We start from the raw sequence: 15,326 nt of genomic DNA on the forward strand, positions 1-15,326 counted from the left end.
ACAGAGTCAAGAGTGTGCCGAGCATACAAAATTTCAGGCTTTACCTCTCACCACGGGCAACGCAGTGGCCGACGGCATTCCGTTTCCAAAGCTGTTTCACAGAGGAAGACTGCACTGTAGTTCCTTCTCTAGATTGTCGCACAGATGACAAAATGGTAGATATCGAAATAGACAACAGAGGGATAGAGAAACAATTAAAATCGCTCAAAAGAGGAAAGGCCGCTGGACCTGATCGGATACCAGTTCGATTTTACACAGAGTACGCGAAGGAACTTGCCCCGCTTCTTGCAGCGGTGTACCGTAGGTCTCTAGAAGAGCGTAGCGTTCCAAAGTATTGGAAAAGGGCGCAGGTCATCCCCGTTTTCAAGAAGGGACGTCGAACAGAGCTGCAGAACTATAGCCCTATATCTGTAACGTCGATCAGTTGTAGAATTTTGGAACACGTATTAAGTTAGAGTATAAAGACTTTTCTGGAGACTAGAAATCTACTCTGTAGGAATCAGCATGGGTTTCGAAAAAGACGATCGTGTGAAACCCAGCTCGCGCTATTCGTCCACGAGACTCGGAGGGCCATAGACACGGGTTCCCTTGTAGATGCCGTGTTTCTTGACTTCCGCAAGGCGTTCGATACAGTTCCCCACAGTCGTTTAATGAACAAAGTAAGAGCATATGGACTATCAGACCAATTGTGTGATTGGATTGAAGAGTTCCTAGATAACAGAACGCAGGATGTAATTCTCAGTGGAGAGAAGTCTTCCGAAGTAAGAGTGATTTCAGGTGTGCCGCAGGGGAGTGTCGTAGGACCGTTGCTATTCACAATATACATAAATGACCTTGTGGATGACATCGGAAGTTCACTGAGGCTTTTTGCGGATGATGCTGTGGTATATCGAGAGGTTGTAACAATGGAAAATTGTACTGAAATGCAGGAGGATCTGCAGCGAATTGACGCATGGTGCAGGGAATGGCAATTCAATCTCAATGTAGACAAGTGTAATGTGCTGCGAATACATAGAAAGAAAGATCCCTTATCATTTAGCTGCAATATAGCAGGTCAGCAACTGGAAGCAGTTAATGCCATAAACTATCTGGGAGTACGCATTAGGAGTGATTTAAAACGGAATGATCATATAAAGTTGATCGTCGGTAAAGCAGATGCCAGTCTGAGATTCATTGGAAGAACCCTAAGGAAATGCAATCCGAAAACAAAGGAAGTAGGTTACAGTACGCTTGTTCGCCCACTGCTTGAATACTGCTCAGCAGTGTGGGATCCATACCAGATAGGGTTGATAGAAGAGATAGAGAAGATCCAACGGAGAGCAGCGCGCTTTCTTACAGGATCATTTAGTAACCGCGAAAGCGTTACAGAGATTATAGATAAACTGTAGTGGAAGACTCTGCAGGAGAGACGCTCAGTAGCTCGGTACGGGCTTTTGTTGAAGTTTCGAGAACATACCTTCACCGAGGAGTCAAGCAGTATATTGCTCCCTCCTACGTATATCTCGCGAAGAGACCGTGAGGATAAAATCAGAGAGATTAGAGCCCACACAGAGGCATACCGACAATCCTTCTTTCCACGAACAATACGAGACTGGAATAGAAGGGAGAACCGGTAGAGGTATTCAAGGTACCCTCCGTCACACACCGTGAGGTGGCTTGCGGAGTATGGATGTAGATGTAGATGTAGAGAGAAGCGGCGTCTGCGTAGAGTTAGAAGTGCTAACAGACAAGCAACACTGTATGAAATAATGCCAGAAATCAATGTAGGACGAAAGTATCCGTTAGGACAATGCGGTGCAATTTGACGTTAATGGGCTCTGGCAGCAGACGACCGACGCGAGTGCCTTTGCTAACAACGCGACATCGGCTCTCCTGGGGTTGTGAGCCTGTCGGTTGGACCATAGACGACTGGAAGACCGTGGCCCGATCAGATGACTCCCGATTTCAGTTGGTAAGAGCTGATGGACTGGTGGTAGGGTTCGAGTGTGGCGCAGACGCCAAAGTCGTGGAACCGAAATTGTCAAGAGGGGACTGTGCAAGCTGGTGGTAGCTCCATAATGGTGTGAACTGTGTTAACGTGGAACGGAATGAACTGGGTCCCCTGGTCCAGATGAAATTATCAGTGACTGGGAATGGCTATGCTCGGCTACATAGAGACCATTTGCACCACTCCTGGACTTCATGCTCCCAAACAAAGATGGAATTTTTATGAATGACAGTGTGCCCTGTCACAGCGCCTCAGTTGATCCGATTGGTAATTACATTCTGGTTAATTCCAGCGAATTATTTGGCCGCCAGTATCGCGAGACATGAATCCCATCGAAATTTATGGGGCGCAATAGAGAGGTCAGTTCGTGCAAAAAATGCTGCACCGGCAATACTTTCGCGATTATGTACGGCTGCAGAAGCAACGTCCGTCAGTATTTCTGCAGAAGACTTCCAGCGACTTCTTGGGTCCATACCACGTCGAGCTGCAGCAGTACACCGGCAAAAGGATGTCTCTCACGATGTGAGGAGGTGTCCCGTGACTTTTGTCATCTCAGCGTGTGTTAGACTGTGTCCTTACTGAATAAAAACTGATGACACACTTGAACCACACTGCCCAGTAACAAAACCTACTTGCCGCTCTGCTAAACGTCACCAATACCACACTGGTTGTTCCTTTACTCAGAAAGCATCACGACGCAAACCACTGAATCCATGTCAGTCAAACTTGGTACACATATCCCTTACAGTCAGGCTACAATCGCTGTGGGTGTAACGCCGACCTGCCTGTCATAGTGTAAGACGTCGCGGTCTCCTGACCTTCATTGCTTACATATTCCGCCCTCACAATCATATTCTGCACATCAAAACGCTTCATTCGAACCCGAACTCGATAAGATAAAGTCAATGTTGTATGGATTCATGTAAACGATATGCAAATAACAAGTGTGCACCGGGGTTGAAATACTCGAGTTTGGCGTACACACATACATTCCAGACACGAAGGTCACAGGAGCTTTTAGTTCCAGAGAGGCAGACCACACACACCGGGAGGCCGGTCCCTTCAGAGGACGAGTCAACCTCGGCCGCCGGTGGAGCAGACAGCCTGTGCCCGAGTGAAAAGGGAGAACGACGCTGTGTTTGGTTTAAAAGCAAATTCCGCTACATTGTGTGGGAGTGTCCAACCTACGCATTCTTTAAACATAGCATGCAGTTTCAGAGATTTTCACAGGGAGACAGCAAAATCCAAACACCGATACTACAGATTTCCGGATTGGTCGCCGTAAACGAAACGTCATTCTCCCGTTTTAGAAGAGCAATGGCGATTGGCAGTCGATATTTCTGACGCCTTGAGCTGAAGGAGTAATGGAAGAGACCAAAAGATATACCCCTTCACGTCTGGCGTGGAGAGTCGCCATTCCATTGTCGCTCTTGGAGCGAGGAACAAGTTTCTCCTCAGTACTTCACTGGGAGAGCACCTCTGTCGAGAGCAAATCTAAGTGCGACTCGATATTGAGCCCTTGCCATTAAATGTCGTTCACTGTGTTGGCCGAGACACTTATTGTGCGGTGTGAATGGACAGAATTATAGTTAAACACCTGTGAGCAAATTTTTGAGTGGCATCGTCGTGGACTGGTTATCTGACCCGTGTACCACGCCAATAATTAGACTAGGAGTGAATAGGAACCCTTAACTTCATCAAGGCGTAGGGAGAGTTTGATTGGCGAAGGTCAATCCAGATAGAACGAGAGTTATCTTATTTGTCAGCAGCGAGCGGCGCAGACAGCAGTCATCACAGCTTAAGGTATTGTGCACTACAGCTCTTGCAAGCCCCATATTTCCTGCACAACAGTACACTTCACTGCATTTCACACGCGACAGCTTCGACCGGACCTAGCAACATTATAAAGTTGAGTAGGTGTGCCTGTCAGCCATTCGGCCAAGTCAATAACAATCTTAAACTTTGTATAGAAATTTCATTAGCGAGTCCTATCCTTGAGAGGTAACATCACATTCCGAAAAGAACCAGCATATAACTTGTTCAATTCATAACTAAAAGTGCCATTGTGATTTCTCAGAATTTTTGCAAAATAAATAACAATGTTCGTTACTTTCATGTTTTTCTTACACTAACTAGCACTACTCCAGTACCCAAGTATGCCACTAGTTACGTAAGAAATTTTGTGAATTTTTGTGTCATTTCCTTACAGCGGACGACTCCAGAAGACATTTATTGCTGAAAGTTTTTCAGGCATTTCTCTTTAGAACGTTAGGAGCGTCTGTCTGACTTCTGTAGTAGTGTGGGGGTGGAAATTGCATCTTGCAGGAGCCACAGGGTAAAGGGTACATCTCAGATTAATCCGTTGCGCAGAATAACAGAATAGCAGATCAACTCCACGCTCACAATAGTTCACAAGATACACTGAACAGCCAAAGAAACTAGTACACCTGCCTAATATCGCGAAAGGGCCCCCGCGAGCACGCAGAAGTGCCGCAACACGACGTGGCATGGACTCGACTAATGTCTGAAGTAGTGCTGGAGGGAATTGACACCACGAATCCCCCAGGGTGTCCATAAATCCATGAGAGTACGACGGGGTGGAGATATCTTCTGAACAGCACGTTGCAAGGCATCCCAAATACGCTCAATAAATTTCATGTCTGGGGAGTCAGGTGGGCAGAGGGTGTGTTTAAACTCAGAAGAGTGTTCCTGTAGCTACTCTGTACCAGACCACGGTTTTCCAGTCGTCTCCGGTCCAACCGGTATGGTCTCAAGCCGAGGACTGACGCTGAAGGCCATGTCATACTGTAAAGCAAAGGCACTCGCGTCGGTCGTCTGCTGCCGTACCCCACTAAAGCCAGATTTCGCCGCGCTGTCATAACGGACACGTTCGTCGTACGTCCCACACTGGTCTCAACAGAGTTACTTGTCTGTCAGCACTGATATCCCTACCGAAACGCCGCTGTTGTCGGTCGCTAAGTGTGGTCCGTTGGCCACTGCTTTCTCTCTGGTGAAAGGTGTTGTTGTTGTGGTCTTCAGTCCTGAGACTGGTTTGATGCAGCTCTCCATGCTACTCTATCCTGTGCTACCTACTGCAGCCTACATCCTCTTGAATCAGCTTAGTGTATTCATCTCTTGGTCTCCCTCTACGATTTTTACCCTCCAAGCTGCCCTCCAATACTAAATTGGTGATCCCTTGATGCCTCACACCATGTCCTACCAACCGATCCCTTCTTCTAGTCAAGTTGTGCCACAAACTCCTCTTCTCCCCAATCCTATTCAATACCTCTTCATTAGTTATGTGATCTACCCATCTAATCTTCAGAATTCTTCTGTAGCACCACATTTCGAAAGCTTCTATTCTCTTCTTGTCCAAACTAATTATCGTCCACGTTTCACTTCCATACATGGCTACACTCCATACAAATACTTTCAGATACGACTTCCTGACACTTAAATCAATACTCGATGTTAACAAATTTCTCTTCTTCAGAAACTCTTTCCTTGCCATTGCCAGTCTACATTTTATATCCTCTCTACTTCGACCGTCATCAGTTATTTTGCTCCCCAAATAGCAAAACTCGTTTACTACCTTAAGTGTCTCATTTCCTAATCTAATTCCCTCAGCATCACCCGACTTAATTCGACTACATTCCATTATCCTTGGTTTGCTTTTGTTGATGTTCATCTTATACCCTCCTCTCAAGACACTGTCCATTCCGTTCAACTGCTCTTCCAAGTCCTTTGCTGTCTCTGACAGAATTACAATGTCATCGGCGAACCTCAAAGTTTTTATTTCTTCTCCATGGATTTTAATACCTACTCCGAACTTTTCTTTTGTTTCCTTTACTGCTTGCTCAATATACAGATTGAATAGCATCGGGGAGAGGCTACAACCCTGTCTCACTCCCTTCCCAACCACTGCTTCCCTTTCATGTCCCTCGACTCTTATAACTGCCATCTGGTTTCTGTACAAATTGTAAATAGCCTTTCGCTCCCTGTATTTTACCCCTGCCACCTGCAGAATTTGAAAGAGCGTATTCCAATCAACATTGTCAAAAGCTTTCTCTAAGTCTACAAATGCTAGAAACGTAGGTTTGCCTTTCCTTAATCTAGCTTCTAAGATAAGTCGTAGGGTCAGTATTGCCTCACGTGTTCCAACATTTCTACGAAATCCATACTGATCTTCCCCGAGGTCGGCTTCTGCCAGTGTTTCATTCGTCTGTAAAGAATTCGCGTTAGTATTTTACAGCTGTGACTTATTAAACTGATAGTTCGGTAATTTTCACATATGTCAACACCTGCTTTCTTTGGGACTGGAATTATTATATTCTTCTTGAAGTCTGAGGATATTTCGCCTGGTGAGAGGCAACGCCTGAAATTTGGTATTTTCGTCACACTCTTGACACTGTGTATTTTGGAATATTGAACTCCCTATCGATTTCTGAAGTCGAATGTTGTATACCGCTAGCTCCAACTACAATTCCGCGATCAGAGTCTGTTAACTTCAGTCGTGTGACCATAATCTCGTCGGAAATTTTTCACATGAATCATCTGAGTACAAATGTCAGATCGGTCAATTCACTGCCCTTTTATATCGACACTACCGCCTTCTGTATATGCATATATCGCCGTCCCGTGACTTTTGTCGCCTCAGTGTATGTTAAGCAAGTAGCAGAAAAACAATCGTTAACCTAAATGAAGCAAATTAATCTATAAGAGAAATATGTTCGTGAAAGGGTGCTGAAACAGGCTGCTATATACTGGAATACATCCAACAAACAGGGGAGGACGCTGGGTGTGACTACTGCTCCCACATGAAGAGATTGTAACACAAGTAGTGGATCGTGTCAGACCAATCAGAAGACTGATGGCGCACAGAAAAACAGCTCTCTTTAGCGTGATTGGTATTAGTTCGGAGTAGTCAGTTTAAATGCAAACGTTTCTGCTCTCTCGTCACTGTTTCGCTGTCATCTTATGGCCGCAGGTCCAAAGCCACAGTGATAATTTTGAGGGGCAACCGCGCACTGCGTAGGGTAGCCAAAGTTTTTTTTTTGTCAAAATAAGGGAGACTTTAACCCGACAAAAATTAAGAAAATAGTAAATAGGCCTAATGTATTTTTTCAAAATCTTGTAACAAGTTTGTTGGATCAACCAACCGAAAACCTTCATCGTAACAATTACTGACTGCAGGTCTAAAGTTTTTGTTACTTAAAACTACATTTGCTTACATTTTTGACAGCAGCCTGAAGTCTGCGATCATTCTTTTCAAATTTGACAAGTTCTCCACATGTCAAACCAAAATTAACACTTATTTGTCATTCATCTTTCATTTCATCTAAATTACGATAGTTCCTATCATCAGACCATTTACTGTTCATCTAAGAAAAAATTCTTTTTGTGTGAGCAAACTGAGAACAAGACCAAGACTCTTGTTTATCTCCTGGGCTCCTCTGCCCACTTTTCCAGTGTGCTACAGTCTATATTTTCTAAAGAACAGAATTCATCATATTGATTATCCCCGTTTATGCTTAGCTGAATATGAGTGAGAATGTACTAAAATCATTAAAATTAACGGAATTCTTTAAGGACAGTTGGAGCAAAGATTGAACTGTAGAAAGAAATGTTAAAATTTTTACACTGTAAATATCAGAGGTATCACAGAATTCAACAAGATTATTTTTAATTTTCTTCTAATTTGTAAAATTTTCCTTAACAAAGCTTCAGTAGCATTACAGGGCTCAATTAACGTTAAATCTGAAATCTCTAGATACTCTCAGGTTTCTAAAAGAATGTTCCCAACATCAGAAAAAAAATGAAGATACGCTTCAAGAATTAAAATTTTTTTCTGGATTGTCATCACTAAAATAGTTTCAAAGCTTTAGATGATTCTTCGTGCTTTGAAAATAACTTATTATTGGCTCCCATTTCTTTTTAGTCTATCAAGACACCTATTAGGCGTATGCCTTAACATTTCGCACCATTCAGTACCAATAAAATTTTTTTAAAAGTCTTAATTCTTCTCTGTGTTTTGCTGACACAGAAAAGTGTCCATAAACCTTAACAACTATAATTTTTATTTATATATGTTAGAGATTTGAGGCACATTTAATGTCATTATGGATTAAGTGATTTGTGCAGCTTGTTTCAAATATTTTGTTATTATCCTACCTAACAATTTCATCACAGATTTATTTTTGGCATAATTTTCACTGGTATCATCTGCACTATAAGACGAAACGTTATTTTCATTTAATGAATGAGATTCAAGACTCTTTTTTATCATAGCATGAAAACCAGTAGCACTCTCATCCGCTTTATCCACAAAATCTAATAGTTTATTTCTGATGTCAACAAAAGGTTCGAAGTACGTGATTCCTACAGGAAACATTTTCCTTTTCTTATAATTCGATGTACATTAAGTCACGGAAGAAAAGGTCGTACACTGCTATGGGTTACACTGCTATGGCTCATAATATATATATATATATATATATATATATATATATATATATATATATATATAAAATGGTTCAAATGGCTCTGAGCACTATGGGACTAAACTTGTTTTTTTTTTTTTTTTTTTTTTTTTTTTTTTTTTTTTTTTGTTGGGTGGGCCACATCTGAACCGACAAACACGCTCTTTGCAAGTTTATTTGCACAGTCTATGCTGCCACAACTAACGCTGTGTCTCACTGCATGGAACACCACCAACAGCTCACCTACTGCAGCTTTGTCGAACTCACCACTAGTAGGACTACCACTTTGGCACTGAAAATACCTGGATACCTTAGAATAAGTGTTAACTCTCCTGACTCTGTTTTTGTGTCCTTCTGTTTTGCAGGGCCGCTGACAGTCTGTAGTGCCACCAAGCTGAATTCACACTTGAAAAGGGAGCAGTACGATTAATAATTGTTACTTTCGACTAGATTAGCCCGTAAATGCGTTTCTTCCCACTTCTTCCGATTTGTCAGGAAGTAATGCAACACTTTTTTTCTCGGCCAGTTTCGGTTGAAAAAATGCAGAAATTATTGCGGGACATCGTGGAATATTCCCGGTTCAGACTCTGTCGTTTCATGAAGTTCCGATAGCTGGCAGCACTATAATTAGTGTGCAAAATGGCGTCTGTAAGTGAGGTGCGTTCCAAGGAGAAAGCCATCATCGAGTTTCTTTTGGAGGAAAACCAGACCATCGCCGATATGCACAGGCGCCTGCTGAATGTCTACGGATACCTGAACAAAAGCACGGTGGCTCATTGAGCGAGCCGTCTGTCATGAGCGCAACGACGTCGCGCAAACCTATCCGATTTCCCGCGTGCCTGCGACTTCTACAATGTTGGAACGTGCGGACACTTTCATTCGACGTGATCGACGGGTCACACTCATACACACAGCTGCTCAACTGGACGTCTCTGTTGGCAGTGCTGACGCTCTCGTCCACCAGTTAGGATACTCAGAGGTGTGTGACCGCTGAGTTCTTCGCCGCCTAGCAATCGGCCATAAAGACCGACAAAGGACTCTCTGTGCGGAATTGGTTGCGCGTTATGAGGCTGATAGCACAGGCAATGAAACATGGGTTGATCAATTCGAAAGAGAAACAAAACAGTGATCCACGGAGTGGCGTCATTTCGCTCTTCTGAAGAAAAAGTTTGAAGCTGCACCCTCAGTTGGTAAAGTGATGGCGACAGTCTTCTGGCACTGGGATGGAGTTATTCTGTTTGGCGTCCCCCCTCATGTTGCTACAATCAACCCTGAAGCCTACTGTGCTACCTTCAGGATGTTGAATAAACGGCTTCAGCACGAAACTTCCTGGCAGATTAAAATTGTAAGCTGGACCGAGACTCTAACTCAGGATCTTTGCCTTTCGCGGGCAAGTGCTGTACCGTCTGAGCTACCCAAGCACGACTCACGACTCGTCCTCACAGCTTTTTAATTCTGCCAGCACCTCGTCTCCCACCTTCCAAACTTCACAGAAGCTCTTCCGCAAACCCTGCAGAACTGACACTCCTAGAAGAAATGATATTGCGGAGAAATGGCTTAGCCAAAGCCTGGAGGATGTTTTCAGAATGAGATTTTCACTCTGCAGCGGAGTGTGCACTGATATGGAACTTCCTGGCAGATTAAAACTGTGTACCAGACCGAAACTCGAACTTGCGACCTTTGCCTTTCACGGCCAAGTGCTCTACCATCTGAGTTACCCAAACACGATTCACGACCCATCCTCACAGCTTCAATTCTGCCAGCACCTCGTTCTTCTAGCTTACAAATTTCACAGAAGCTCTTCTGCGAACCCTGCAGAACTAGCAGTCCTGGAAGAAGTTTGGAAGGTAGGAGACGAGTTGCTGGCAGAATTGAAGCTGTGAGGACGGATCGTGAGTTGTGCTCGGGTAGATCAGACGGTAGAGCACTTGCCCGCAAACGGCAAGGTCCCGAGTTCGAGTCTCGGTCTGGCACACAGTTTTAATCTGGCAGGAAGTTTGATATCAGCGCACACTTCGCTGCGGAGTGAAAATCTCGTTCTGGCGTCAGCATGTTCGTCGCACCAAGAATGGAAGCTAATTTTTCCTTCTGCATGACAATGCAAGGTCTCACGCTAGTCTGCACACCCGAGGGGAGCTCACAAAGCTTTGGTGATCTATTTTCCTCATCCACCATACAGCACCTTTCGGCTTCCATCTGTCTAGTCCAATGAAGGATGCAGTCCATGGGGAACAGTACATGGATGATGGGGAGGTTGCCGATGCTCCGATGTCGACTAATAGAGTGGTAGCATGAGAGCACACAAGTTGTCCCAGTTAGGTGGCGTAAGGCTGTCGCATTGAACGGGGATTATGTTGAAAAATAGTTTTCTTTAGCGAAAAGAGTGGGGAGTAGTATGGTGTATCGGAATGCTGAATAAACCAACCTTCTTTCAGGAAAAAAAGGGTGTTGCATTACTTATGCCCCTCGAAGAATTTTCCTCTCTTTTTTAGCTGGAGTTTTGGGTTCAGCGGTGCTGTGTTATTCTGATCCAGTAGAATGAAAGCTAATACGGCTTTATTCTAGCAAGAAAATGGCAACATGACTCGCCACGCAATACCGTGTTAAACATTGTTTTGTATTCACTTCATATCGATGTAGTAAAAATAAAGTTTTAACAAAATGTCAGTTTGGTTTCCACAAGGGTTTTTCAACGGAAAATGCTATATATACTTTCACTAATGAAATATTATATGCTCTGAGTAACCGGAAGTCACCCGTTGGGATTTTTTGTGATCTATCAAAGGCTTTTGATTGTGTAAATCATGGAATACTTCTAGATAAACTCAAGTACTGCGGTATGAATGGGACAGTGTTCAAATGGTTTAAATCATACCTAAGTGGAAGAGTACAGAAATTTGACATAAACAGTTCACATAATATGCAAAAAACTGGTGATTTCTCAACCTGGGGAACAATCAAGAATGGGGTGCCACAAGGTTCGGTCTTGGGTACTCTGCCGTTCTTAATATATATTAATGACTTGCCATTCTATATTCACCATACTTTTTGCCGATGATCCAGGTATAGCTATCACACCCAGCAGACAAGAATTAACTGGTGAAATTGTAAATGATGTTTTTCAGAAAATCATTAAGTGGTTCTCTGCTAATGGGCTCTCATTAAACATTGGAAAAACACAGTATTTACAGTTCCACACAGTAAATGGAATGACACCATTAATAAATATAGACTTCAATCAAAAACTGGTAGCTAAAGTAGAATATTCAAAATTTCTAGGTGCACGCATTGATGAGGGGTTGAACTGGAAAAAACACACTGAGGATCTGCTGAAACGTTTGAGTTCAGCTACTTATGCTATTAGAGTCATTGCAAATTTTGGAGATATACATCTGAGTAAATTAGCTTACAATGCCTATTTTCATTCTCTGCTTTGGTATGGCATCATATTCTGGGGTAACACATCATTGAGTAAAAGAGTATTCATTGCACACAAGCGTGTAATCAGAATAATTGCTGGAGCTCATCCAAGATCATCCTGCAGACACTTATTTAAAGAGCTAGAGATCTTCACTGTAGCCTCACAATATATATAATCACTGATGAAATTTGTTATTAACAATCCAAATGAATACAGAAGCCAATTTCACTATGAAAGGATGACCTTCACTACTCAAGGTTCAATCTAATTTTGGCTCAGAAGTTTTTTTTTTTTTTTGGTCATCAGTCTACTGACTGGTTTGATGCGGCCAGCCACGAATTCCTTTCCTATGCTAACATCTTCATCTCAGAGTAGTACTTGCAACCTACGTCCTTTATTATTTGCTTGACATATTCCAATCTCTGTTTTCCTCTACAGTTTTTGCCCTCTACAGCTCCCTCTAGTACCATGGAAGCCATTCCCTCATGTCTTAGCAGATGTCCTATCATCCTGTCCCTTCTCCTTATCAGTATTTTCCACATATTCCTTTCCTCTCCGATTCTGCGTAGAACTTAATTTTCAACATTCGTCTATAGCACCACATCTCAAATGCTTCGATTCTCTTCTGTTCCAGTTTTCCCACAGTCCATGTTTCACTACCATACAATGCTGTACTCCAGACGTACATCCTCAGAAATTTCTTCCTCAAATTAAGCCCGGTATTTGATATTAGTAGACTTCTCTTGGCCAGAAATGCCTTTTTTGCCATAGCGAGTCTGCTTTTGATGTCCTCCTTGCTCCGTCCATCATTGGTTATTTTACTGCCTAGGTAGCAGAATTCCTTAACTTCACTGACTTCGTAACCATCAGTCCTGATGTTAAGTTTCTCGCTGTTCTCATTTCTACTACTTCTCATTACCTTTGTCTTTCTCCGATTTACTCTCAAATCATACTGTGTACTCATTAGACTGTTCATTCCGTTCAGCAGATCTTTTAATTCTTCTTCAGTTTCACTCAGGATAGCAATGTCATCAGGGAATCGTATCATTGATATTGTATTTTAATTCCACTCCTGAACCTTTCTTTTATTCCCATCATTGCTTCCTCGATGAACAGATTGAAGAGTAGGGGCGAAAGGCTACAGCCTTGTCTTACACCCTTCTTAATACGAGCACTTTGTTCTTGATCGTCCACTCTTATTATTCCCTCTTGGTTGTTGTACATATTGTATATGACCCCTACTTTTTTTTTCAGAATCTCGAACAGCTTGCACCATTCTATATTGTCGAACGCATTTTCCAGGTCGACAAATTCTATGAAAGTGTCTTGATTTTTCTTTAGCCTTGCTTCCATTATTAGCCGTAACGTCACAATTGCCTCTCTCGTCCCTTTGCTTTTCCTAAAGCCAGACTGATCGTCACCTAGCGCATTCTCAATTTTCTTTTCCATTCTTCTGTATATTATTCTTGTAAGCAGCTTCGATGCATGAGCTGTTAAGCTGATTGTGCGATAATTCTCGCACTTGTCAGCTCTTGCCGTCTTCGGAATTGTGTGGATGATGCTTTTCAAAAATGGTTCAAATGGCTCTGAGCACTATGGGACTCAACTGCTGAGGTCATTAGTCCCCTAGAACTGAGAACTAGTTAAACCTAACTAACCTAAGGACATCACTGACCCCTACTATATCTAGATTGACCCTTTGCATTTCCCTTTTCAGATTTTCTAGTTTCCCTACCATGTTCAAGCTTCTGACATTCCACGCCCCGACTCGTAGAACGTTATCCTTTCGTTGATTATTCAATCTTTTTCTCATGGTAACCTCCCCCTCGGCAGTCCCCTCCCGGAGATCCGAATGGGGGACTATTCCGGAATCTTTTGCCAATGGAGAGATCATCATGACACTTCTTCAATTACAGGCCACATGTCCTGTGGATACACATTACGTGTCTTTAATGCAGTGGTTTCCATTGCCTTCTGCATCCTTATGTCGTTAATCATTGCTGATTCTTCCGGCTTTAGGGGCAATTTCCCACCCCTAGGACAAGAGAGAGCCCTGAACCTCTATCCGCTCCTCCGCCCTCTTTGACAAGGCCGTTGGCAGAATGAGGCTGACTTCTTATGCCGGAAGTCTTCAACCGCCAGTGCTGATTATTTATCAAGGGGATAAATTATGCTGCCACAAAAGTCTTTGGTCACTTACCTAATAGCATCAAAAGTCTGACAGACAGCCATATAGCATTTAAAAGGAAATTAAAAGAATTTCTTAATGGCAACTCCTTCTACTCACTAGATAAATTTTTGGATATAGTAAGTGGGTAATTTCCCCAACCCCCACAAAAAAAATTAAAAATATTGAGTGTCATGTAATATTTTGTGTAATGTAATATCTTGTATAGACATCTTTTATTAACCTGATATGTTCCACATCATTACGAAGTGTCGTATTCATTATCTATGGAACAAGTACCAATCTAATCTAATCTATATTAGAGTACCATATCGATTAATTGTTGATGTAACGACCATTATCAATCGAGATTTATCCATATCGATTAATCGATGTTACAAAGATCGTCCAGTAAAGAGACTTAAAAAAATCTGTGGCAGGTTTAACTGTTAATCTGTGTAGCCCACATTCAGAAGAATGTGGGAATCCCCGTAAAGTGCGGTAGAGTTGGCAACCCTGGCAGCGCGCGCTGCGCGGTGTGTTGCAGAGGAGGTGTGCCGGCAGTTCCGGGACAGCGGCGTGCGCTGCCTGGTGACGACGTTCTCGCGGCTGGTGCCCCTGGAGGAGGTGCGCCAGCAGCTGGGCCCGCGCTTCCGCGGCACCATCGTGGTGGACGGCGGCGCGCCCGGCGCACACAACTGGAGCCGCCTGCTGTCGCGGGCCTCCCCCGTGGCGCTGCCGCCGCCGGGGAAGCCCCAACAGCTCGCAGTGCTGCCATACTCCAGCGGCACCACCGGCCTGCCCAAGGGCGTCTGCCTCTCCCACTACAACCTGGTCGCCAATCTGCAGATGTTCAACCACCCCAGGCTGCTCTTCTTCCAGCCCACAACAGGTCAGCTCAGTCACGCTGCTTCTGTACACTATTTGATCAATAATATCCGCACACCTAGTAAAACTAAGGCCCGTGACAAGATGGCAGTGCGCCTGGCGGCTGCCATGTTGGCCAAAGGGCTTGAGTGCCACAAATAAAATACTCAAAGTCAGAGACATTACGTGCAGTTCAAGGTCACGCGATGCCTAGCACGAAACCAAGTCCAACACATGTCAGAAAGTAAATCGTGATTATTTTTTTGAAAAGGGAAAGATAAGGAAAGGAGATAAGGAACTTTATTGTCTACAATACAATATACAGTCACCGTTGATCTTTATTTTACAATTGCCATTTCCGACTTTGGCCCAAATAAACAGATATTCATCGGCATTTAATTTTCT

At 43.4% G+C, this 15,326-nt stretch overlaps 1 protein-coding gene across 2 annotated transcripts in view; it reads left to right on the forward strand.

Moving 5' to 3' along the window:
- The window catches only part of LOC124716906 (probable 4-coumarate--CoA ligase 1), a 488,949-nt gene that overhangs the window by 321,694 nt on the left and 151,929 nt on the right, over positions 1–15,326 (forward strand). For both annotated transcript variants that reach the window (XR_007005668.1, XM_047243467.1), the window contains exon 3: positions 14,602–14,946. Coding sequence is in view for 1 of the 2 variants with exons in the window: in XM_047243467.1 (XP_047099423.1) it covers positions 14,602–14,946 (345 nt within the window). In the remaining variant the exon portion in view is untranslated. The remainder of the gene's footprint in view (positions 1–14,601; positions 14,947–15,326) is intronic.

The sequence above is a fragment of the Schistocerca piceifrons genome, chromosome 9 (assembly GCF_021461385.2).
Source record: "Schistocerca piceifrons isolate TAMUIC-IGC-003096 chromosome 9, iqSchPice1.1, whole genome shotgun sequence".
Classification (NCBI taxonomy): domain Eukaryota; kingdom Metazoa; phylum Arthropoda; class Insecta; order Orthoptera; family Acrididae; genus Schistocerca; species Schistocerca piceifrons.